We start from the raw sequence: 26115 nt of genomic DNA, 5'->3' as shown, positions 1-26115 counted from the left end.
GTAAAGGAGTCATCAGCATGGTGAAAAGATCGGGAAGCTTCAGAAATCAAAGGTGCATGGAAAACGAAAGAGAGCCAGCAGAGAGCTTCCCCCGGGAATGGACACCAAAAGAAAGAAAGGAGGTGAAAGGATGAAAACGGATTGGTTTGGCAAGCGGATGTGAGCAGGTTTACTTTCACACACCAAAGGACCTTCTGCAACCTGGGGAGGTAGCTGTGCGGGCAGAGCACTGGCCCTACTGTCGGGCATTTTTATGCTTTTCTTCCAGACATCCCGGAGACCTTGGTGACCCGCGGGCTCGTCCCAGCCGTACTTGCTGGGGGTGGGCCTCTCTGGGCCGGGGTGGGCGTCATCGCTCCTGATGACGTCGTTGGGCTCCGCTGGCTCCCCAAAATCGATGCTGCTCTGCCGGGTCAGGGTCCGGCGCCGGGCCAGCAGGGGCCTCGGGCTCCTCCGACAGGGGCAGTGCCCGGGGCTGGGGCTGCAGGGGGTTGCGGGACTCCTGAAACTAAATCGCATCTCCTCTTCTTCGCTCCCACAGTCCAGTCCGCTGTCTGGGCTCCGTGTGGCGGAGCGGCTGAAACGACAGCCTCTGTCTTCGAAAACAAAGTCTTCGGCGTTGGCGGTGGTGTGGGGGCCCCTGGGCTTGCTGGAGAACCAGGAGCCGTGCGGGGCCTCGTGCCCCTGGCAGGGCCTGGAGGGCCAGGGCTCCCGGGCCCTGCAGGAGTACCCTAAGCTCTGCTTGAGCAAGATCTCACAGGGCTCTCCGTTCTCCTCCGCTACTTCGGGGATACTGAAAAGTTTCTTACTGTGGTGGGTCTGTTGGGGGTACTCAGGCAGTTCCAAAAAAGCGCCTTCAGTGGTCCTATTCTCATAGCACTCCTTAAAGGGGGTGGTGGGTTATAACAGGTGCCCGGAAACAGTATATGATCAGATGAAGTGGTTGGGGGGTGGGGAGGCAGAGGGAAGGAAAGAAAATACAGACAGAATTAGTCTCCAAGGCAATGAGGGACAGAAATCATGCTTGTAACTCGTGGAGGGCAGAGAGCATGCTCAGGCCTGGGGTGGGGCGCTGAAATGAAAACAAAATGGGTTAGAAGGATGGGGCTGGAGCAGGGGGTGTGCAGGTTGTCGGGAGTGGGTGTCCAGGCCATGCAGCCAAACTGAGGAAAGAGTGGTAGCCGGGGACAAGGGGAGAGGGGCGGCGGAGGAAGAAGGCTTCACATGGACCTAGGCACTTTGTTCTGGGACACGGCTGTGCCCAGGGGCTGGGTACCTCGGTGCCCACTGCCCATGGGCTACTGCACCCTCAGAATCTCAGAAGGCACCTGCCATGGGAAGCAGGTTATCAGACATGATTGGCAAAAAAGTGACCCCAGCCTGGCCACGCCACTCAACTCCAGAGCTAGATCTGGCACTAGGCAACCTCTGAAATCCCATTCTGTTGGCTCGACTATGGCCTAGATTCCTGGCTGGAGGTAAGGGTGTGAAACTGGGGACCTTGGCACTGAGCACCCCCAAAGTCATGGCTCTAGGGACGGTCAGGCTCCGCCAGTATCTGCAAAGGCCTGGGGATCTCTTTTCCTGACCTTGGACTTTGAGGCCCTGCGCTGGGCTCCCAGCCAGTGCAGGCCGCAGAGCCTGGCTAAGGGCTACCCACCCCCCACAGGCAGCCTAGTGGACACCAAGAGGAGGACACTGCACGACCCGGTCCCTGATGGCGTCTCTCTCCCCTCCGCCCATCCTCCGCTCCCACTGAACCAGCTCACTGAGCGACTCTCTCTCTCAGGGGCCTTCACATCAGAGCGCCCGGCATCCCACTCAGAGGCCTCTGAGGATGCACCTTAGAGACGCAGTGTGGGAGTGCTGGAGTTTGTGCTCTCCCCCCATCCACAAGCGCCCTGGCAGTTTAATCCCACGCAGCCTCCATAGTGGGCTTGGAGCCCAGGAGAGCACTGGGGCAAGCAGGCAGATTGCAGGCACTTCTTTCACTTGCTAACGAGACGCTGGAGGGCATCTATTCTGGGGAATATTAGGGCGAAGGTACAGCGAGGAAGCAGGGATACAGCCCTGGGGAGCCAGGCGGGGCCACCAAGTGGGAAGGTGAGCCCCAGGGGTGGTCGGCTCCCCAAACTAAGTCTTGGAGTTTCCCAAGAGAAACTAGAAATCCAGATCGGCCTGTAACATCTTCTGATTTAAAAAAAAAAAAATCAGAACACTATGGGGGATGTGAGGTGAGCCTCTGCGCCACTTCCCAAAGCTCTGATCGCTCCTGTGGGTCGGAGTGGGGCTTCGGTGCTGAGCCTGTGGGGGTGGGACCTGCCAGGCAGTTTTATCCCAGCTTGCCCCTCCATTGGGAGGGGAGGGGACGCAGACACAGGTCTTGACCCCCGCATAGCATGTGGTTCTGAATGAAGCCGGGGGAGGCGTGGGGGGAGGTTAGGCTGGACCCCTGGTAGCCCGGGGCTTTCCTATGCCAAGAAAGGTCACTGTGAATCCTGCTGGACCTGGACAGTGGCTCGGGGGGGTGGGGAGGGGAGCTGGTGTGGGGAGCAGGAGCTGCAACCATGCAGGGGATTTGCATAGGGATCTGGCATGTTCTTCAGTGACAGAATTTCCAGGGCCCTGCCTTGGGCCTTTGCTGGGAGAACATAAGTCAGTCTGGTCTATGCAAGTGGGCAGTGGGCTGGCAGCCAGATTTGGATGTTGCTGTCTGTCCACCATTCAAAGTGCGTGGCTCTGTGTTCCCAGAGAAAGGCTGGGGTCCGGCGCTGTTTCCCCCAGCAGGATTCTCTCTCCCTTTTCATTTGAATACCCCACAGAGGCTCTACCAGCTCTCCTCTCCAGCCCTTCTTCATCTGTCTCCCTCGCTAGGCTGGGAGCAGCTGGAGCCATCCTCAAGCCCCTGCCCCAGCCTGGTGCAGAGCCTCGTGCACAGGGGTGACCAGCTTGTGCCCAGTGAAAAGATGCCCGGGCTGTAACGGGCAGCAGCAGCAGCGGTTGCCGGACAGCTGCCCAGGCGAGGGTGGGGCGCACACCCGGGGCCTCAAGCTTTCTCTATGAAGGTGACACCCCCATCAAACCCTTGCTGAGGGCCACACCAGAGGGGGGAGCACTGGATGCCAGGGTCTGTAGAAGGGGCTTGTGTGTAGACCCCACTGTCCTCCAGGACGGCAGACCCTCCTCTGACGCCCCCTCTCCTTGGTCCTCCTTCCCTCCCTCCCCACCTCCCCCAGCAGGGCTAGCTTGGGTTGCTTCCACTAAAGACTCTTTGCGGGATCCCCCAGCTGGCACTATGCCTCCCAACCTCGGGGCGGACTCCCGGCGCCTGCTCCTCTGAGGATGGACACGCCAGGTCGGGGTGTGGGGCTTGGGATGGAATCTTCTTTGTTCTATTCTTTCCGATTCAGTTCTTGGTACAGAGGTGGGTGCCCTTGGGGCTGCCCAGTGGATTCTTCCAGACTCCTTTGCCCCAAACTTTTGGCAAAGAGGAGGGACAGGAGGCCCGGGAGCCCCAGAGTGCAGATTCAATAGTGAGAGACACCCATCCAAATCTGCGGGCTCAGCCTGCAGGGCGAGGCCTCCCTCGAGCCGGCCTCACAGCCCCAGCAAAGGGAAAGGGATGGGGGCAACTGACAGGCGGCAGGGAGGGACCCAGCCTCCCCTGGCACTGACCTTCAGGGCATTGTGGGATGTGCCGCTGGGCCGCCTCCGGCCCCCGTCCTCCAGCTGCATCTCAGAGTAGAGCTCCTCCTCGTCCTCTTCCATTATGTCTGAGAGGTCCGACCCCCGGCTGCTCTCTGTGTGGTACTCGTCTCCATGGCAACAGTGTGGCTGGGGCAGGAGAAGGGGATGTGGATGGATGGGCAGCCCCAGCACATGGGAGTCCCTGGGGTCTCCTGGCTGACCCCTCCCTGGCTTTTTTGGCGTCATGTGGAAGTTCCCAGGCCAGGGATCAAACCTGTGTCACAATTGTGCACAGATCCACAGCAGTGACGTGAGATCCTTAACCTGCTGAGCCACCAGGGACCTCCTTACCTGCCCCTGCTTTGTCAACTCATGAGCTCAGGGACATGTCTGGGTGTAAGCCACACCCAAGGTGAGGGAACGACGGGCCCCAAAGCAAGCGGTAAGCACGGATGGCAGAGAGAGGACCAGAACAGGCCTTCCAACTCCAAGTCCAGACAGGAGCGAGCAGAGACCCCTGGGCTCCAGGCAGGACTTATAAGACACATGGGAAAACATCACTTTTCTGGGTACCATCAGCATCTTCAACTTAGTGGTTGGACATAGGCTAAAGCAAGAAATGGCAAACTCAGGAGGCAGCAGGTTCGGGGCCTGGGGACGGTGTATGTTGCATCTAGGGGTGTGCAGTAGAAACTGGTAAGTGGTGGGAAAGGGGCTGCAAGTGCACCATTAAGGGAATGTAAGAGTTTTAAGAATACCATGTAGTCTCACACTGGAGTGTCTGGAGGGACAACCTGATCTGGGTGGGGTGGGGCCCCCAGGGGACCATACTCACTCTGTGCCCAGCTCAGTCACCAACAGTGGAGAAAACCACACTGCTGGGGGTGCTCAGGGAGGAGTCTAGGGACAGCAGGAAAGGTTAACAGAAAAGCAAGCAAAAGCAAGCTTGCTAATGTGTAAGCTGACCTGCCAGCTGCCCTGATGGGGTTTTGAGATGATGGAATTCAACAGCCCCGTTCCCATGAGCAAAGCAAGCACCCATCCTTCAGCATCAGTATTTACAGCAACTCAAACTGCACAATGAGCTCAGATTTATGAGCCCTGAACCTGCATAAAACTATTTTGTTTCTGCTAGACAGTGTTGATTAAGAACAATTTCTTTATTCTCCTGGTGGGCGACAAGACAGATGTATTTAATAGCATCTTGAGACATGTTTATTAAAAATACCCTGCTTTCAACTGCTACTCTAGATAAAGACATGTCAACCCCTGAGTTACACTAAGTTCATGGCCTGCTGATGGGGAGGCAGCATGAGGGCCCAGACAGGGGGTCCCAGCCCCAGCTGAACCCTCGGAGAGTAGGGGGTCTTCCCCCAGCCAAGGCCTCAGAGAGGTGGCCTGGTGAGGATGTTCTTAGCCTGAGAAGTCCTTGTGTCCGTGTTGGGGCTGCCCCAGCCTAATTCTTTCAAGCAGGTGCCGCAAAGACAGAAAAGCAAATTGGCTTTAAATGAATACACAAGGATCAGGTTGGTTTTAATGAGGTCTTCCCAAGGCAAATGGGAAAGAACTCCCCTCAAGAACACAATCTGATTTGATTCAGACCCAGTGATGAGTTAGCAATAAACTCATGGGATGGAAGGAGGTGTCTATTGTTCACCAAATACGCCATGGAAAAGCCATTCATGGGAATCCTATTCCTCGCCTGGTAGTGAGCACATGACTCTTGTCTGCCTAGCGAAATGTGGGAAGTCTGATGGAGCTTCTGGAAAAGATTTTGCTACCAGTTAAGAGAGAAGTGCCTGAAGAGAAAGGCCCCTCCATTTTTAGTTCATCCCTTCCTTCCTTCTTGGGGTGCTGTCATATGAAAGTGTGATGGTTGGAGCTATGGCAGCCACTATGTAACCATGAGAGAAAGGCCAAAAGAATGGAAGATTCAGAACCAGAGCCCAGACATAATTGAGTGTCTGAATCAACCTTGCAACCTCCTACCTGAGATGTTGTGTATTGTGGAATAATGAAATGTCTATTATCCTAGTCATTATTAGTCAGGCATTCCTTTTTTTTTTTTTTTTTTTTTTGCTGCACCCATGGCATGTGGAAGTTCCTGGGCCAGGGATCAAACCCTCAGCCCAGCAACAACCAGAGCCACAGCAATAACAAAGGTGGATCCTTAACCTACTGAGCCACCAGGGAACTCCCTTCAAGGTTCTGTTATCAAGGTTGTGACACTGTCTTGCTACACAAGTGTGTGTTTGAGAGGCTTGGAAGACCCAACACCTGGGGCATCTCCAAGCTCCGACATCTCAAGATTTTAGGACTTTCCAGGCCCCACCCTTCTGTTGCCCAGGATTAAGTCTTGACATCATTGTTCATGCTTGACACCATTCAAGGACATTTCCATTTGAATACACATGATCAGAAATTGGAGACAAAACCCACGTTGGATGGATTTTTCACTTATAAGCCTGGTCTAGAAGGGAAAGCAGGACATTTGGTCCCTCCTAGGGTGGGATGTATAATTCTGAATCTCCCATGATGCCTAGCACACAGCAGACACCCAACATGCATCTACCTGCCTGATTAATGACAGGAAGGAACACCTGGAAGGTCTTGCCTAAGCTGAGGCCAGGTGGTTACCTATTTACCTGACCCACAAAACCAGCCCAAGGGATTCAGGGAGGGCAAAAGCCTCACATTCAGACTTTTGAAACTGTCCCCAAGTGAGGTGACAAATGCACAGGCACTGTTCAATCTCAACCATCCATGTCAAAGGTGACTGTGGTCACCCAGGCCTGCACCTCTCAGTCCCTCTCACAGACCCGGGAGCCCCACTCACCAGCTTGCCCAGCTCTGAGCCCTTCAGAAACTCGTCCACTGACGCACCCCTTCTCTTAACATCCGGGGACTCATAGCCATCCTCCTCGTCTGAGTTTGCGTACTGCCCACTGCTCCTTTCCAGGAAAACGCTCCTTTTCTCTAACTTGGAAGAGAAGAGCAGAGGTGTTAGGAAAAGCTGCAGGGGGAGGGAGCTTCCAGGCCCCGCATCTTGTCTTCTGGGCTCCATCCTTTCCTTCGCCTCCTGGGAAGGAAGCTGTGTGAATGGGACTTGGGGCAGGTGACTGGACGCGCTGGCTGGTGGGCATGTCTTCTGATGCTGCCTCTGTTGCCCTCCCCTTGGAGGCTCACCTGGGCCTGGCTCTTTTTTAAAAAAAATTATTTTTTTTGGCCTCCCGGCAGCATACAGAAATCACATCCAAGCCACAGTTGAGACCTAAGCTGCAGCGGCAGCAATGCCAAATCCTTAACCCACTGTGTGGGGCCACTGATCCCACTGCGCCACATGTGGGAATTCCAGGGCCTGGCTCTTAATGGGATCAATGAACCTTTTCTTGAAAGTGGAAGCTCAGGTGTTTGCTTTCTGTCCACACCAGAAAGACGGAGCCAGGTGTGGAGGGAGGGGTAGCTGCCCCAGGCTTTCTGGGGCTCAGTCTCTGGCTCCAGCCCACTCTTGGGGGTCCTATTTGGGGACCCCAGGATGGTGGTGGACGTGGCTGTCACCTGAGAGGGCAGAGAGCACAGGGCCCACCCACCAGCCCCTTCCTGCCCATGGGGCCTATGCTTTGTGGGAAATCGGGGTTGGGGGGCAAGGAGGGCATGGGGCCAGCTGTGAACATGAGTGTCCTGAAGCATTTCCTCTGGTCAGAGGTCACCCGTGGCTGATTAACTGTTAACAAATTGGGAGATCACGCATAAAGCCTGGCTTTCCAGGTTTTCAGCAGCGCTGAATCAATGTCATTCCCCGGGGGGTGGCCAGGCGATGGCCTGCGTCCCTCAGCTCTGACCTCTAAAGGGTCTGCATCCCTCCTGAAGTTCTTGATCTAGCCTCCAGCCCCCAGGATGCCCAGGAAGTGGGGGGAGGGATCTGCTGGCACTGCCATAGATGTCTCCCCTACATTTCAGAGGAGGCACTGCCAGGGGTCCCTGTCCTGGAGAGACCCCCTCCCCACCCCCACAAGCCTCTTTTAGGAAGATGGATCCCCAAGCTGACCCCCAGGAGGCACCTCTCAGACCCCTAGACACAGACCAGGGCCTGGTTAGTGTATTGTTCACAGCTCGTTTGCTAAGCGAAGTGGGTAGATAACCATTTCCTCTGTTTACCTGGGTCTATATTTATGGAATAAAAACACAGGTTTGTTTCTGCCAGGATCAGGCCTAAAACGCTGTGTGAGAACCAGAGACTGGCACTTGCCATCAGCCTCTACATGGATTGAATCATGAGCCACTGCAGCTGCCGACCCTCAACGCCCCCTGAAAGGAGCTCAGGGTGGAGACCAGGAGTCAGGTCCTCTGTGCTCTGGGAAAACTAGCAGAACAGATCTTCAGAGAGTTAGAGATTTTCAGAAGATACTATAAACCCAATTCTTGCATCTCCTCTTATCTAGAAAAGCACTAAAATCCTTCATGGTGAGGTCTGCTCCTGGGGACTAGCAGAAACATTCTTGAGACTAGCAGCAAACTTCTGTAAAAATGTGTGTTGGGTTGCTAATGCCCTTTACCAAAATCACATATACTGGCCTTCCCCCTACCTCTCTGGAGCAGTATCTCAGAGCTCTCTGAGATGCTGCCTCCCAGGCTACAGTCCTCATTTTGCCCCCAAAGAAAACTTAACTCTCCACTTTCAGTTTGTGCGTATTTTTTAGGTGGACAAGTCTAGGGGAAAGTGGGAGGATAAACATGACATCGTCCCTGCCAAGTCAAGGCAGCTGCCCTGGAGCTGGGTGTTGGGAGCCCTTCTCCCCCAATGTTCCATCCCAGCTGGGCTGCAGGGAACCAGCGAGGAAACCGCCCCCCGGCCTTACCCTGCTGCTCTCCGCCACCCTCTGCGCGGCCTCCCGGGCCATGGCCTTGGCGACGGAGCTGGAGACCGGGGCGCCCTGCGGCTGCGGGAGGATGCGGCTGGGCGAGGGCGACCGCCGCCCCTGCAGGCCAGGCGGCTCCAGCATGCGGCCGTGGGCCGGGGTGGGCGCCCGACCGTGCTCCCAGGCCTCGTCCGCCTTGGCGTGGGGACCCGGGTGTTCTTCTTTGGTTTCGGGGGCTCCGGCACTTGCTGATGGCTTCGGTGTGGGAGCAGTTCTCGGGTGGGGGGTTGGAGGCACCAGGAGGTCGGGGGGAATGGCAGCGACGGCAGAGTCGATGGACTCGCCCTGGGCGGAGAGGGTCCTCACGCTCACGCCCTTGGCTTCCAGGCTGCGCAGCCGCACGAGCTCCACAGCTGTGCCATCTGCAGTCGGGGAGATGATTTCCGCCACCTGCGCACAGAGAAAGCCGGCTCCCGCGCTGCCCGGCCCCAGGGCCTCTAACGCCCCCCTGCGGCCAGGGGTGCGGCCGCCGACGTCCTCCTCACACCGCACTGTGCAGCCTGGAAATCAAGACCCTCTGGGACCAGCTCCCGCCCCGCTGTTGGAGGTTTGGAGGGAACAGCACACCCCTTCTCCCCTGGCCAGGACCAAGTGAGAAACAGAAGCAGGCGCCACAGGGGAATCAGAACACTAGGCTTACCACTGCCAAAGCCTGGCGCACCAAAGGTGCTGGCAGAGGCCCAAAGGGGCTTTTTGTGGCTGTGAAGACTGACCGTGCGTGGCCTTTTCTGCAGGAGCAGGGCCTGTCTGGTGGGCTTCTTGAGGGATCAGGGAGTAGAAGGAGGGTCCTGCAGCCCATAGCGGCCACTGTCACAGAGCGAGCCCAAACACTCACATGCACCTGACATATCACCTCCCTGGGCCCTGGAGGCGAACAGGGTGGGGAGGTTGCGGGAACAGACAGAAGCTTGCTCAAGCCCCTGCCCCCCCTGCCCCCCCAAAAAAGGGAGCCGTGTCTATTTTGTGTGCTTGGAGGAGGTGGGGCCTGTGATTATGGGCTTTCCCTCCGTGGACATTAAGGACCCTGCAGTGTTAATGAGGCATTTGGATGTGACTGCCATGTCACCAAGACTCACTTTGGTGGAATCCGTTAAGCCCATCATCTTTTGAGGGGGCCCTGATGCTGTGGGCCTCAAGAAGTGACTTTTGGGGGAAGAAGAACAAAAAAGGTCCAGAGCAGCAGCACAGGCAGGCACGGGGGCATGGGGGGGGGGGGGGGCAGAGAGCATCTGGAAAGGAGGATAGGGCAAAAAAGGATGGAAGTTCTCGGTGGCCTGTAGCCGGGCCCTGGGGTTGCAGTGCAGGGGCACTTGTAAGTGCTGGGTGGATGAGACAGGGACAGTCACCCCTCACCGCGTGGATGGCCAGCAGCACTGGGTGCCAGCGCCACCTCAGCAGAAACTCACCCTCTGCCCTTTTGCATACACTCCGTAGCCGGTGACATTGGCTCCATTGGACAGCCCAGTGGCTGTCAGAGGGGGTGGTTTCCAGGAGATCTGGACGGTGCCTGGGGTGGCCCCAGCTTGGACGGTGATGTCTTGTGGGGGGGCTGGAGGACCTGGCAGGAGGGGGGGGGAACAGAGTCAGATGAGTTTTCACAGCACAGCCCTTTGGCAGGTGAGCTGATGCCATGCCCAGCTGGTGACATCTAGAAATGGGATTTTTGTCAAAGTCTGGGCAGGGGCGGGGAGGAAGAGAATTCGATGTGTGAAAGCAGAGCAGAAGGAGAACAAAAAGCTGTAGCTCCCGGATGCACTGAGGTGACCTCCTGGAAACCCCCACCCCCCAGCTCACTGGTACTCTGTCCCCAGGCCAGCCTGTGACCCAGCAGCCACAAGATCCCAGCATGTGGCAGAAGAAAGAGACCCCCCCAATCCCTCTCTCTTCTCTTCTGTGACCCCCTCTCCTCCCTCCTCCTTCCCTCCATCCCTCTTTTTATAGGACATGAGAGCAGTAAGCAAAACCACAGGTCACCTATCTTGCCATTTCGCAGAACTGGGAAGAACTAGAAGCTGGCAAGGGGTGGGTTCTGAGGAAGCCCCGCCCGCCTTTGGCTCTGCCAGTGAACTGCCCGCTTCCTTTGCGTCTGAGCCAGTTTGAATGGTGCTCACTGGGTCTCCAGAGAGAAAGTCTCAGGCTGCTACTTCAAGCAAGAAGGGGGCAGGGGTCCCATCACTGGTCATTCCCGGTAGCTTCTGGTGACAGCCCAACCGCCCATCTGCCCTGCAACCCATAGGCAGCTCTCTTTCCTCCAGGTCTGGAAAAGGCACATCTAACTTTCAGGAGGAAGGCATGAGCCTCTTTCTCTGAGACCTTGCTCAGGTCCCAGGGGATTTTTCCGCAGGGCAGCAGAGACTGTTTGCTGAGGATTTTCAACAAGCGGCTCATTCTGTTACTCACCCTGGACACTTCACATCACTTGATCCTTACAACAATCCTGGGGATTCAGGGCACCTTCATTTTGCAAAGGAGGAAATTAAGGTTTAGGGGAAGCTGCTCAGCGGGGCTCACAGCAGCTGCAAAGGCAGATGTGACACCTCCTCCATGGGCTCTCATACGGGCAACTGAACTTCCGACCAACCAGGTTTGGGAGTTAAATTCTACCCGGACAGCCCCTTCAAACATGACAGATGCTCTTCTTTATGCTCAGGGGCAAAGGTCAAGAACTGAAACCAGTCTGGGATCTTGCTGGGCACCCACTTCTACCTTGAAAGCAATCACAGCAGGGGGCTGGGGTTCTGTGGGGGGGGGAAGACTTGCGAAGCCGTGACCTGGCAGCTCCAGCCCATCCTTCCAGGAGGCCCAGAGGACGCCAGGCTGATGTCCATCACATGGGGGCACTTCGTCCAACCACACACCCACTGCTGGAACCAGGTTCGGAGGCTGCCCCTCCCCCACACTCATGACATGTCATTTCCACAGTCCAGACGTTCTTCCTTCTGAACAGACCATGAAAACAGTCTGCTATGGCCTGAATGTGTCTCCCCAAACTCGTGTGTTGAAATCCTAACTCCCGAGGTGATGGTATTAGGAAGTGGGGCCTTTGGGAGGTGATTAGGTCATGAATGGGATTTGTGCCCTTATTAAAGAGGCCCCACCAAAAATTAAAAAAAAAAAAAGAAAAAAGAATTCCAGCTGTGGCACAACAGAATCAGTGGCAGCACCAGGACGCAGGTTCGAACCCTTACGCAGTGGGTTAAAGGACCTAGCGCTACTGCGGCTGTGGCGCAGGTGCAACTGTGGCTCAGATCTAATCAATGTGCTTGGGAACTCCATGTGCTGCAGGGTAGCCAAAAAAAGAAGAAGAAGAAAAAAAAAGAGGCCCCAGAGAGCTCCCTTCCACCAGGTGAGGACACAAGGAGAAGATACATCTATGAACCAGGAAGTGGGCCTTGCCAGATACTGGGTCCTTGATCCTGGACTTCCAGCCTCCGAAGCTGTGAGAAATAAATGGCTATTGTTTATAAGCCACTCTGTTGACAGTATTTTGTTCTATCGGCCCGAGCTGAACAAGACAGACAGGAATTGGGGCTGAGGCTCTGCATCCCCTCCTGGTCCGAATTCCTCCCCCCAGCACACCTGCGCAAGCTCTGCAGGAGACTTTCCCAGCTGTCTCAGTGGGCGTGCACCTCGCCTTGCCTCAGAACCCGTGGTGCCCCGGTTTTGGTGTTTCTTGTTTCTTCATCCTCCAGCACGGACCCTAAGACCTCACAGCAGGCATCCACAGGGATTGGAACACACACACACACACACACACACACACACACACACACACACACACACACACACGTGGTGTGTGGGTGTTTCATGCTTCACAGTGATTTAAGGATGTTCCAGGACTGTGTGGGCTGTTTGCAGCTTCCCTTTGCTCCCCCACCCCTCCCCCTGTATGGGTATCATCCTGGTGTCCCCTCCCTTGGGGAACACCCCTGGACAATGGCTCACCTGCGGGCAACGTGGAGAACTCCACGAAGGCCTCCTTCCTCTCCCTCTGCTCCAGGGGCAGCTGCCAGGGCATCTGGTGAGGCTTGGCCAGGACCTTGACCTTATAGGCCGTGTCAGGCCTGAGGTTGAAGAGCTGGTACTTGTACCTGGCGGCCTTGACGATGTCCAGCTCCTGCTCATTGAGGAAGATGACGTGGCTGTAGTTGCTGTTGGTGGGCAGCCAGGAGAGCTCGGCAGAGACCTGCGTGATGTGGTCCACTCGCAGGTGGGAGGGGGCCACCACCACGTCCTTGCCCACCAGCAGCGTACACTGCAGCTCATCCGAGGAGCCCCGGCTGGTGACGCACTGCACAGAGACACGGTAGGTACAGGCTGCCAAGTTCAACTTCTCCACGAGTGCCTTGGTCCTGCCACCCAGCGCCAGGCTCAGGCGTGGCTCCCTGTCCACCAGCACAGTGTAGCTGCTCACGGTCCCCCAGCCCGGGGGCACCACCGGGGGCTCCCAGCCCACAATGACACTTTTGGCGAGTTGTTTGATGAGGGTGATTTTCCGAGGGTAAGGCACAATGTCTTCTCCAATGTCGTCGATGTTCACATCGAGTGTCCCCGCCCCGTTGTCAGTGAGGCCAGAGTCCGTGTGCGTTGGGGAGTGGAGGTCCAGAATGTTCTCTCCCTCCCCACCGTGGCCAGAATGGTTGATGAAATTCTGATCCTGGTCACTCCCCAGTGTGCTTGCCAATCGAGATTCATTGTCCTGGACAAAATCCACAAAGTTGGAGGGCACCAGTCCCCTCTGCCCGTCCAGGAGTTCACCTGTTGGGCACAAGGTCAGTGTTAGGGCCTGACCGTCCCAAGGGGGACCTGAGGTCCTGCAGCGGAGTCTGCATCCCACCCCTACCCCAACCCCCGCCATGGGAAGGTTCAGAAACAACAGGGTCACAGCAGATCCCTCAGCTCTTTACAGGTATCTCTCCAAGGAGTCCCCCTCCCCTGGGTCTGCACCCCCACTACTCACCATCTGCCTCCCCCACCCCCATCACTGGCTTTCTCTGCAGCGTCCCCTGCACTGCATTTATTTACCTGCATACATGTCCACAAACCTGCCCCCCCCCCGCCCCTTCCCCCACCAATTGGGATGATGTTCTGGGAAGGCAGGAACCCTTGCTCCCCACTCCTGGACAGTCCTAGCATGGACAATGGCACACAGTAGGAACTCATAAGTGTTTGTCCAGAAGATGAGCAACGTGGAAAATATGTGGGTTTGAAGGTGAAAAAAAATTTACACACCTCACTCTGATTTTTTTTCCTTTGGACCTGTAGCATATGGAAGTTCCCAGGCTAGGCATCAAATCAGAGCTGCAGCTGCCAGCCTATACCACAGCCACAGCAACGAGGGATCTGAAGCTGCATCTGTGACCAACACCAAAGCTGGTAGCAATGCCAGATCCTTAACCCACTGAGCAAGGCCAGGGATTGAACCCACGTCCTCATGGACAATACATTGGGTTCTTAACCCACTGAGCCACATGAGAACTCCTATTTTTTTCCCTTTTTTCTTTTTTAAGGCCATATCTTACTCTGATTTTTGATTGGGTAATCGCACCTACGGGAATTAAAAGGTGACTTTTTACCCCTAGCAGAGCACCGTCTCCATCTTAGTGAAATTCCTGATATATGTCCATTTGGTGTGAAACAGAGATGATCAGTTTGGTGCCAGAACCACCTGGGGGCTGCATGGCCAAAAAATGCCACCAAACGGCTCTGAGCAGTCACAGTGGAGGCAGGGGGCCCCCTTTTGACTTCATGAAATGGTCTAATTCCTGTGTGTCCTCTTTATTCATGGGGCTTGAAAGCCTGCTCACAGAAGATGCCTGAAAAACTGGAAAGTATTCTGAGAGGCTTCAAAGATTATGTACGGGGTTTGTGTAATCCCTCAGCAGCAGCAGGAAAGGACAGTTCCCCCCTATTCATGGCAGGTGACTGCAGAGATAGGCCTTGACGGGGGGTGGGGGTGGGGGGTGTCCAGGGTCCCAGGAGACTGGGAAGTGCAGAAGGAACAGTTGGGTCTGCTCCCGGTAGACTCCTGCCTCAGGGGATGTGTGACAGGCCCAGCAGAGGGATGCTGACCACTGGATCAATCCTGATTCTCAGGAAACCAGTGAAGGTCCAGTTCTGCTCCTGTCCCCACCTGGACGGCGGTGGGTCTTGGGAGGTCAGTCCTTGCCTTCAAGTTGTTCTAAAACATAGCCTGAGGAGTTCCCATTGTGGCTCAGCAAGTTAAGAACCCAACATGAGGATGCGGGTTCGATCCCTGGCCTCACTCAGTGGGTGAAGGATCTGGCATTGCCGTGAGCTGTGGTGTAGGTTGCAGATGTCGCTTGGATCTCGTATGGCTGTGGTGTAGGCCAGCAGCTGGAGTTCCGATTGGACCCCTAGCTTGGGAACTTCCACATGCCGCAGATGCACTAAAAAGAAAAAAATATGTTTGTTAAAAATCAATTTGTTTCCAGCTGACTTTTAGAGGTAATGATCATTGTTCCATATCTCAAAAGTATTGCATTTAGAAATCAGTTGTGTGATAATGCCTTGGTATATCTGTCTTTTCTCAAGTTGTTGTTTTTTTGTTTGTTTTTTCTTTATAGCTCAGCTTTTATTCCTTCATGTTCAGGCTTTCTTCCCAGAAATCTCTTTAGACCTAGCCAATCTTCTACTTGTAATTAACCAATTATCACTACTTGTTTCTCATGTATTTTAAAATACCCAGTAATCTATGCTTTAATAAAATTTTTCTTTGGTGTAACAGGGGAAAAATGTTAACAACAGGGGCTGAAGATCAATGGGATGGCTGTGAACCAGGTGAAGTCACCTACAATGGGCCCGGCCCGGGCCCTGGCACGGAGGAGGTCACTTGAGAGTCCCCTGGGGTGCTGGGCAGTGACATGGACTGGGAGGAGAGACCCTGGTCCCTCGACCCCACATGTTTACAGGAGCAGCCGGGAAAGCTCTGTGGACGTGAATGGGAGAGGGTACCCCACCCTGCAACCCCCAGTGTCAGAGGGCCTCTTGGGATTACAAACAGGAAACCCTCCTCGGCCCCCCAAAGGGGAGCACCTGTCAACTGCAGAGGGCGGGAGGGTCAGAGGCTGGGGCACCCGGGGGTAATGGGGACCCCGCCCTGGAGGGCCGTGTGCGCGCACCGCCCACCGCGCTCGCCCAGACCTTCATAGAAGCCGTCCTCATCCATGTCCCCGTAGACATAGAGGTACTTCCCCGCCGTGAGGGGCAGCTCAGCCTCCGGGTTCTCATTCGGCCCGTCGAAGGGGTTGTAACTAGAGGGAGGAACAAAACTCACTCAGCGGACACCGGAGATGGATGGCGACTGAGCCCCTCCCCCTGTCCCTGGTAGAGTGTGGAGCCTTTTATCTGCTGTTCCCAGGACATTTTAGACCCACACCACGATGGTCCCCTGCTAGAGTCCTCTGTGCACCGAAAACTCAGGCCGTCCATGGCTGCATCATGCAGATTTAGAACTAAAAGATAATTCTAGAACCACCGTTGTACACTCAGAGTCCTTTGAAACAGATTATTATTTGATTCCAAATCATAGTTTTAAATACCCAAATCAATAAGCTAATTAAAAATAATTAACCGTAATTAAAAAATAATTAACCCGGGGAGTTCCCTTTGTGGTTCGGCAGAAAAGAATCCAACTAGTATCCATGACGACATTGGCCTCCACATGGGTCTTGATTCTCTGAATTCGAACAACAGTTAATGTGTTTCTTTTTCTTTCTATGACTTACCACACCCGACTTTATATTTGGATTTTGGAGGAAAGGATGAGCTGAATTAGAATAAAGCCCAACCAGACTTCCCATTGTGGTTCGGCAGTAATGAACTCAACTAGTATCCGAGATGATGTGGGTTTGATCTCTGGCCTTGCTCAGTTGTTTAAGGATCTGGAGTCTCCATGAGCTGTGGTGTAGGTCACAGAAGCGGCTCGGATCCCATGTTGCTGTGGCTGTGGTGTAGGCTGGCAGCTTTAGCTCCAATTCAACCCCTACCCGGGGAACTTCCATATGCCATGAGTGCAGCCCTAAAAATTAAAAAAAAAAAAAATTAACCCTGGAACATTTCAGTATATTTTATCAAGAGAAAGTAGGATCATGTGACATACACTATGTAGTCATCTGCTTGTTTTTATACTTTCCAGTATGGCAGGATTATCCTTCCACCTCATAAAATACTCTAACCTGTCCTTTTTAATGGTTGCATTATATTCTACTGAAGAAATTAACTTTTTTTATTTCACTCATTTCCTGTATTGGGCATTGATATGGCTTCTCACTTTTGGCTGATACAATCAGTGCTGCATCAAATAGTCTCATCAACATATCTTTGCACACTTTCTTCCTAAAGATAAATCCCTAGAGAGTCTATTTACTCAAGGCAGTGCATATTTTTCAGGTCTTGGGTTCATACAGCCAAAACATCCTGGAAAATAGATGCATGTTTTATCTCCCCTACCTCCACCAAAAGTGTATAACGCCCTACCTTCTCAAGTCCTCCAAACAGTGGAATGAACATTTTTTAAAAGTCATGTCCAACTTGCAAATAAAACATGTATGAGGAGTTTCTGTCATGGCTCAGTGGTAACGAACCCAACTGGTATCCATGAGGACTCAGGTTCCATCCCTGGCCTCACTCAGTGGGTTAAGGATCTGGCACTGCCATGAGCTGTGGTGTAGGTTGCAGACGCCGCAGAGATCCCTAGTTGCTATGGCTGTGGTGTAAGCCAGGCAGCTGTAGCTCCAATTCGATCCCTAGCCTGAGAACTTCCATATGCCTCAGGTGTGGCCCTAAGAAGCAAAAAAAAGTGTGAGATGAATTTTTGATTTTCTAATTAAAAGTTTCAGTAATTTAAAATAACAGGAAAGGCCTCAACTGGAAAATAAAACTGACATTACTGATTGTGGGAGATGATGTGTCAACAAAAAGAACAGCGTGTCACTCACTGTCCTGTTACACAAAGAGTGAAGCTGAAGCCCTCACGACAGCGTGCCCTGCAGGGAATTCCGGGTGGAGAAAACATGAGGAGGTGAATGCTTGGATAAGATGCACATCTAAGCAAAAATTCCAATGACCCCAAATTCTTGCCTCTTCCCCTACATAGAAAAGCACTAAAATCACTAACTTGAGAAAAGTGTTCTTTATGATTAAAAAAATTTTTTTTCTTTTTAGAGCTAAGCCTGTAGCACATGGAAGTTCCCAGGCTAGGGGCTGAATGGAGCTGCAGCTGCCAGCCTACACCACAGCCACAGCAATGTGGGATCCTCAAGCCACTGAGTGAGGCCAGGGATAGAACTGGCATCCTCATGGATACTAGTCACGTTGTTACCACTGAGCCACTATGGGAACTCCAGGAGTAATTTTTAATGCTTGACTGCATGTATTTCCCAGCCCTCAAATTCATTTACGTTCTGCTCCTCTTCTGCCTCTTCAGAGCAGTTCACTCAGAGCTACAGGGGGTGGGGGGAATATCCCCCAAGCCAGAGTCCTCTGTAAGTTCCCCAAATAGAACATGACTCACAGGTTTTATGTTGTGCATTTTTCTTCAGTCCACAATAGCCGTGCCCCATGAACTGATAACAACTAAGTGACAATGAGTCATAGGCCAATAGCACCGTGAGTTACCAGCACTTTTCTCTACGTGTTTTATTTGATCCCCATTAAGCTCAGTAAGGAAAGCAGGAAAGACATCAGGACTACCAATTTTCATGGCCAACCAAAGTGCACTGACTTGTCCCAGGTCACAAGCTCACTGAGCAGTCGGGCGGGACCAAAATGAAGGCCCCCTGGACCTCGTTCTGGGAGGGTCCAACCACACAGGACGCTTTGTCTCTCACTGTCCCAGTCCAGAGGTTCCAGGAATGTCACCCGGACACTGACGGTTTTACTAACTCTGTAACTGCCAGGGCCATTTGCATCAGGAAGGGACCCAAGGGGGCGGACTGAAGCAGAAACTTGTCCTGGCAGAGGGAAAGGCCAGTGCAAAGGCTCGGGGGCAGGGAGCAGGGTCCCTTCAGGGAGCAGAGAGGCTAGCCAGCTGGAGAAAGATGGGTAAAAATAGGAGGTTGGGGGATTGGCCAGACCAGTGTGGATTTAATCTCTAACGAGTATCAGGAAGGAGTTTAAGTAGGGAGTGGCGGGATCACCTTTACATTTCACAAAGGGGTCTCTTTGGGGCTGTGTGAAGGGGAGGGGGCTGGGAGTGGGGAACGATGGGGGAGGATGGGGGAATGGCGGGGGGGCGGTGGGAGGCAGCTAGCAGATACATTAGAGCTGGACAAGGGAGTGGCTTTAGGGGTGATGCGGCGGGGCGGGGGGTGTGGTGTGCTGGTATGAGGGTGGGGGAACAGAGTCCTGGAGGACGCAAAGCATCCTGAGCTCAGGATACGCAGATGCGGATACGGTTACCCAGCAGGGGTCAGCGGGATGCAAGGAGGCTGGAGGCCTCTGACTAGGCGCAGAGAGCTTGCACCTACGTGTGGCTGGAGACAGAATGCAGATGAGGAGGTCACCCAAGGGGACGGGATGGAGCGAGGGGACAGGGGACTGCGGCACAGATTCATTTCACTCTTAGGAAGACAGGTCTCAGCTGGTGAAAAGAGGGTAGAAGAGGTTGGAAGAGGCCAAGGGTGGGAAGAAAACCGTGGGCGATAAGGACTTGCGTGGAGGACGGAGTAAATGACCACGAGGGGGATGGATACACAAAGCATGTTCTCTGCGTCCTGTGCTGTTATTTGAGTATGAAAGAGAACTGAGATGCTGCGGGGCCTGAGCCTTAGGGCCTCTGTGCAGACTGGGAGGAACCATGGCAACCGAAAGCTCAGGGGTTGTTTGGGGCTGGGGACCAAGAGGATGGGCCTGAAGCCCACGAGGGCTGGGGGTGCTGGCGAAAGGATGGATGTGTTCTCAACTTGACAGTGGGAATGGTGGCAGGCACTGCGAATTGCACGCTGTAAACAGGGGAGAGGGGGTTTGTAAGGTATGGGACGTATTTCAGTAAAGCCTTTTTTTTTTTTTTTAAAGGATGTGTGGAGTTCCCTCGTGGCTCAGCAGGTTAAGGATCTGGCTTTGTCACTGCTGTGGCTCAGGTTACTGGTGTGGCACGGGTTCTATCCCTGGCAGGAGAATTTACGTATGCTCCAGGTGTAGCCAAAAATAAATAAGTAAATAAATAAAAAGAAAATAATTTTTTAAAAAAAGGATGTGGGAAGCCTGTGTCTGCTGCCTGCTGGACTTTCATCAGGAGTTCCCCCCGGAGCCTCAATGAGGGTCGTCTAGCTGTTGGGGGCGGGGAGGTGGGGGGAGCCTGGGCTGAGGAGGCAGCATCCTGAGCAGAGAGGGGAGGAGAAAAGTTTGGGGGCTGCCACGTGGAACAAGGCTTCTCCTGTTTCAAGCCTGGGGAAACTTCCAAGCAGGTTGCTGAATAAAGACAGTGATTAGTCCCAGGGGGAAACACCCTGCAACTTGCCTTTCCTGGGAGCCACTCCTCCGGGGGAACCAAAGGGTATTTAGGGAACTCCGAGGTGCACACTCTCTCTGGAACTTTTCTCTGTGCTATTCACAACGCAGTTTGATTTGTTTGGGGGTGGGGTAGGTGGTAAAAACACAGGCATAAAACCATCACCAGGAAAATGCAGAGGGCACCAACAGAGGACGGAGAGGGAGATCACGGAGCACCCTGGCGGGAGCTGGCAACTACAATGCAAAAAATAAATTGGTCGGCCTGTCTTGCCTTCTCTGGTTTCTGTGAATCCAGTCTATGGGTGCCTGAGCTCTTGGACACCTTTCCCCGAATAAGACCTCTCCTTCCCAGGAAAGCTGAGGGAGGGTGAGCCCCGCAGTGGGTGGCCAAGGCACGTGGCACAGAGCAGCCTCAAGAGACTGGGCTCAGGGCTGGGAAGGTGCAACTGGCAAGGGAAACACACGTGGAAGCCAGCTCCCCATCTCTGCAATGGCCCCATCTTCCAATCTCACATGGAGGGCTCTGTCTGAACAGCTGTGATTACCACTGTTCCACACTCAGAAAGAACCACTGACCCATCAGACACTGGGTAGGGCTAGGCCCTCCTTCCCTGGCTAGACTGCTGTCCTCAAAGCCCTCCCCAGAGCTGTGGCAATGTTCCCATGGACCCTGTGAAGGATGCTAGTCGGGGCAGCCAGCATTCAGATGGGGGGGTGGTCCTCAGGGGCTGGCTGGCATCCTCAACAAGGGTCCCGAGCCCAGGGCGGCTACTCCACGTGCTTTTATCAGCTGAATGTCAGAGATGGGATTGCATTGATGAAATTAGTGGATTACTCATCAGCAAAAAATAATCCACCAATCGGCAGAATAGTTATTGGAAATGATTCTCATTGGAGAAAGCAAAAGGCACTGAAAATATATGGATCGGCTAAAATTAAGGTGCCCACCCCCCACCCACCCCAGCCACCTCTGCAGAAACAGTTTAGGATCTAATGAGATCTCATTAGATCCTAAACTGTTCACGGCTCTTGAGGTTTGATTTCTAAACACTTCTGTGCACAGCCTGGTAAAGGGGATTCTGGTTGCCAGGATGCCAACTTAGAGGGCAGTGGTGTCCGCCTGCAAAACACCACCCTGCGTGCCCCAGCCACCCTGTGTCGCTGGAGCATCTCGAGGGACAACATGCTGGGTCTTCACAGAGTGTAAAGCACAGGAGGTGTGAATGTTGCGTGCCTGCTTTTTGTGACTGATTCATCAGCGTCTGTATATGTGGCAGACTTTGGGCAGAGACTTGATTCATTCTCACAGGCATGGAAGTTGGGGGAAGGCTAATCATCACCCATCTCAAAGTTTTTTGGCGGTTGTGGGGAGCCAAGAAGATACAAGAAGCCGAGGAAGGGAGCTTGCCTGAACGGTACAGTTCCGAGGGCAGTCTCCTAATCAGAAAAAGAGGCCTGCCTGAACGGTGCAGTTTCGAGGACAAGCTCCTAATCAGGAAAAGGGGCCTGTCTGAACGGTGCAATTCTGAGGGCAGGTTCCTAAACAAGGGGATGCCTGCCTGTACGGCACAATTCCGAGGACAGGCCCCAGAAGACAGTAAGGCTCGCCTGCTGACATAGGTGGAAAACTAAATTTCCCAGGAAATAATTTCCATCTTGTGTTGCTGAGTGGGGATTGTTCCATGGATAACTTAGTCTTTTCTGTTATTCACTTGCTATTCAGTTTTCTCAGTCTTTCCTGATTATTTACTTATTATTCTTATTTCCCATTCTTATTGTCCTGTGGTGATTTGTGACTTAACAAAATTACAACAATAATATAATAAAAATTTCATCCTGAAGGACTTTTCCCCTATTTTAATCCAACTTAGTTAAAACATAGTGTCTATCTATTAACTAGTTATATAGTAAACTTCAGAGTTAGGATTTTAATGAGGTCCACAGAAGTTAGCCATATATTATCCAAAAAACCTAGCTGTGAGTTTTGTCTTTGATTTTAAAAGCTTTTAAGTGATAGCTAGTTTAGTTAAGTTGGTTTATATTTACTTACACTATCTCCCTGCCATAACGCTTTGAAGATAAGCACCAGTCTACAAACAAGGTTTGTGAATGCCAAATTCTTGTGTCTGTGAACTTTTCAAATTGTAAAGACTGGCTGGCCATGGGATGATTTGTACTGTCTCCTCCTTTCCACACGATGTATGGTACCTAATTGCCCTTAAATTGTACTCTCTAAGTTTAGTTAAGATAGAGATCTTAAAACAAGATCTATTGTACCTAACTGCCCCTAAATTGTACCCACTAAGTTTAGTTAAAACAAAGATCTTAAAACATGATGTATAGCTGCTATACCACATAATATTTAACCAATGTACTTTTAACACTGTGATGTAATCTGTAGCAAAAAGCTGTCTATATAATCAACCACTTATGCCAATAAAAATTTGAGCAGTCCAGCGCCCTGAAAGAAGGGACAAAGAGGCTGTCTCCGTAATTGTACATTCGCTGACGCCGCATCCCTCTCCGATCGGGAAGTGCACACTCCCTGGCCGCTGGAGCTGGCCTCCGACAGGTGGTGACCACAAGGAGGGTGGTGTGTGGCCAGACGGGCCCCCGTTAACTGTCAGAGGACACAGACACATGGGTCCTGCCAGAAGAGATCAGCTCGCGGCTGTACCAGCTGCGTGGTCTGGCCCAGGCACTGGTCAGAGAGTGAGGATGCTGGAAAAGCACCAAGCAGCAGGTTCTGGAAAAGGGTGGCCCACTTTGAGTTTCAGCTTGCTGCCTGATGTGGGGTGAATTGGGTCCCCCAAAGAAGTGTTCATGTCCTAATTCCTGACCCCTGTGGAGGTGACCTTGTTTCCAAATAGGGTCTTTCAAGTGTGATCAAGTTGAGATGGTGTCATACTTGACTTGAGGTGGGCCCTAATCCAAGTATAGGGGTCTTTATAAAAAGGAGAGGGATTGATTTCCTACTGTGGTACAGTGGCTTAAGGATCTGGCATTGGCACAGCTGTAGCATAGGTCAAAGCTGCAGCTCGGATTTGATCCCTGGGCTGGGAACTTCCATATGCCATGGGGGCAGCCTTAACCTTAACATGCTGAGCAAGGCCAGGGAGCAAACCTGCATCCTCATGGATACTTGTCAGGTTCACAACAGGAACTCCTAAAATTTTTTTTAATTCTTTAATTTTTTTTTTTTTTTGGCTGTGCTGTGCTGTGGCTTGATGTGAGATCTCTGTTCCCAGACCAGGGATTGAACCCTGGGCCACAGGGGTGAAAGCAGTGAATTCTAACCATCAGGCCACCAGGGAACTCCCATCATTTTAAAATTTTGGGGTGGTGATGGTGGATTTCTGTTGTTTTAAGCCACCTGGTTGTGGTAGTTTTTCACGGTGGCCGTGGGAAACTAACACACTATCCAAACTCATTCTATCAAAACAAACGTTTGCCATCCTCCAAAGCCTGGCAGAGCTTCCCACCTTCTCTTGGTGCCCAGGAAGGGACCCCTCGGCTCACGATGCATTCCCACACCCATCACCTCACCTGCCCTGGGGCCTCCCACACTCATGGGTCTTCAGAGGGTGCAGAGAGGTCAGTACTCTTACCTATAACGGGCAACACACAAGTGGACCTTCCCAGAATATCTCTGCTTGGAGGTATTGGAATTCCGTTCATTATCCATCTATTAAAGACACAAGGGATCTCCAGGTTATTGAAGCTGTAGACTTCACGTATCATGCTGAAAACACACAGGAACTCCCTTCCATGGTCCCCATGGGCTTTTCAGCCTCAGATGGCAGAACCCTCATAAGACGCTACCACATCCTCATTCTCTGTCTTGGGCATGACCCAGAGTGGGGGGCAGGTCCCTCATTTGGGCTCCTTGGCCCTACAGAAGACATTATTAAAGAACTCATCTCCCAAAATACTGGATGATACCATTTATATGTGGAATCTTAACAATAATACAAATGAATGTATGTATATACAAAACAGAAACAGACTCACAGACAGAGAAAACAAACTTCTGGTTTCCAAAGGGGGAGGGATGAGAGAGGGATAAATTAGTGATGTGGGATTAATAGATACACACTACTCTCACAAAAGAGATAAGCAACAAGAATCTATTGTACGGCACAGGGAATCATAGCCACTACCTTGTAGTAATCTATAATCGAGTATCATCTACAAAAATACTGAATCACTATGCTCTACACCTGAAACTAATAAAATATTGTAAATCAACTATATGTTAATATAAACAAACAAAAGCTACTTTAAAAAAAAAAGACCTCATCTCCCCACACCCAGATTGGACTCAAATGAGGTGAGGACCTTGCCACCACCCCATGTAATTTAAGGCCTGAGACGGTCACTGTCCCAGACCCTGCTAGGCTCCTTGGAGGACAAAGTTAGGCAATGATTTGTGCCCTCAGCTTGCAAGGGCTCAGCTACATGTGGATGGTAGCCAGTGCTCCTGGGGAATCCTGCATGGAAATGACACCAGCTTCTTCCTCATGATCCTCCCAACCCTGCTCCTCTTTGCTGACCTGAGTCTGCAGAGCATGAAGACGCTGCCTACAGATGTTTCCTTACACCTGCTACAACCATCTTGGGGTCAGGGGAGGGAAGGAGAGGGCACTGGGCATTTTTTTCCTCCCAGGACAGGGTAGGAGTGACCTTGAGCCTTTGTGTGCATCCCCCTCCCCAGAAGAAGGTCAGGACTCCAGACTGGTCCCTCCTCCTAACACACCCCCAAACTCCGTGGAAGTCAGACCACCTCACTTCCCATCTTAGGGCCTTTCAGTGGCTTCCCCCTGGACTTGGACAAAAAATCAGGAGCTTCCCTGTGGCCTCAATTCACCTCCTCACCTCCCAGCTCCTCTGCAGTCTAAGTGGCTTCCCTGGGTCCCTTTTCTCATGAATGGCCCCTGGCTATTCTGAGGAGGGATGCCCTCTGCCTCATCCTTCTGGTTCATGACACTAACTGTTACCTGACTTTTAGGTGTTGACCTGTTTGTGGTCATTCTGCCCCATAAAAGCAGGGCCCCCCTGTCTGTGCATGCAGGGCCCTCACACCTCAGCACAAGGTCATGGAAGATGGGTAAATGGGAGCAAAGGGATGAGGGCAGGAAAAGGAGGAAGAGGAGGGAGACACGGAAGAAAGAGTAGGAGGGAGGGCTGCCAACATCCACGGCCTGCTTCACAGTGCAGCGGGCCAGCTGTCTCCACAGGGCAGGACTCACGTCTGATTCAAATCTGCATCTTGGGCCACCAGATCTTGACAGAAAGGTGGGCTTGACGGACAGAGACTCCGGCTTGTCACCCGGGAGTGGGAGGGGCCGGATATATTCACCAATCACAGCTCGGCTTCCAATGGAGCTTTCCTGACCTGGACAGGATATTGGAGCAATTTGAAGAAAAACACAGAGGAAGTCATAAAAGCATGGTGGACATTTGCCTTCCCCCTGTATCTTTCCAGAGCTTTGGTATCAGCCTTTGACTTTCACTTCGGGATCCACCCATCCCCCATGATTAATCTACATAGAAAGGTCTGACCCCATCCCCCACCCCGCTCTGGACCGTCCTTCTGGCAGAGTCCACTTCTGTTGCGTGAAGATGGGGGTGCTGCCCACGAGATGGGAAAGATCAGTCAGAGAGAACTTAGTGGAGTCATGGGCAAAGAAGCTCTCCTTTTTCCTGGGCTTAAAATTGAGAGGAAATGAAAAATGATACAAAAGAACTTATTCACAAAATGGAAACAGTCTCAAAGATTTTGGAACCAAAATATGGTTACTGAAGGGGAAACATGGGTGGGGGCAGGGAGGGATTGGGAGGTTGGGATTGGCATATACACGCTACTATATACAGAAAATCAATCAGTAACAAGGACCTACTCTTATAGCTTAGGGAAATCTATTCAATACAATGTGATAGCCTATATGGGGAAAGAATCTGAAAAAGAATGGAGGTACATGTATATGCATGGCTGATTCATTTGGCTGTACACCTGAAACTAACACAACATTGT

At 52.6% G+C, this 26115-nt stretch overlaps 1 protein-coding gene across 21 annotated transcripts in view; it reads right to left on the bottom strand.

Moving 5' to 3' along the window:
- The window catches only part of RIMBP2 (RIMS binding protein 2), a 339454-nt gene that overhangs the window by 19961 nt on the left and 293378 nt on the right, over nt 1–26115 (bottom strand). For 13 of the 21 annotated variants that reach the window (XR_014825816.1, XM_084993473.1, XM_084993470.1 and 10 more), the window contains 8 exons: nt 25331–25476; nt 23690–23766; nt 15771–15880; nt 12552–13364; nt 10013–10164; nt 8547–8996; nt 6524–6667; nt 3676–3834 (listed from right to left, as the gene is read on the bottom strand). Coding sequence is in view for 20 of the 21 variants with exons in the window: in XM_084993473.1 (XP_084849599.1) it covers nt 3676–3834; nt 6524–6667; nt 8547–8996; nt 10013–10164; nt 12552–13364; nt 15771–15880; nt 23690–23766; nt 25331–25476 (2051 nt within the window). In the remaining variant the exon portion in view is untranslated. Of the gene's footprint in view, nt 1–183; nt 883–3675; nt 3835–6523; nt 6668–8546; nt 8997–10012; nt 10165–12551; nt 13365–15770; nt 15881–23689; nt 23767–25330; nt 25477–26115 lie in introns of all 21 variants that reach the window. The other 8 variants (XM_084993468.1, XM_021074263.2, XM_084993471.1 and 5 more) reach the window with 1 other exon arrangement.

Source organism: Sus scrofa, chromosome 14 (assembly GCF_054392235.1).
Source record: "Sus scrofa isolate SSC_HxYL_T2T_F1_AM1 chromosome 14, Sscrofa_HxYL_maternal_Yorkshire_Landrace_v2.0, whole genome shotgun sequence".
Taxonomy (NCBI): Eukaryota; Metazoa; Chordata; class Mammalia; order Artiodactyla; family Suidae; genus Sus; species Sus scrofa.
Note: the sequence above shows the minus strand (reverse complement) of the source record. Positions and strands in the feature narration are given on the sequence as shown.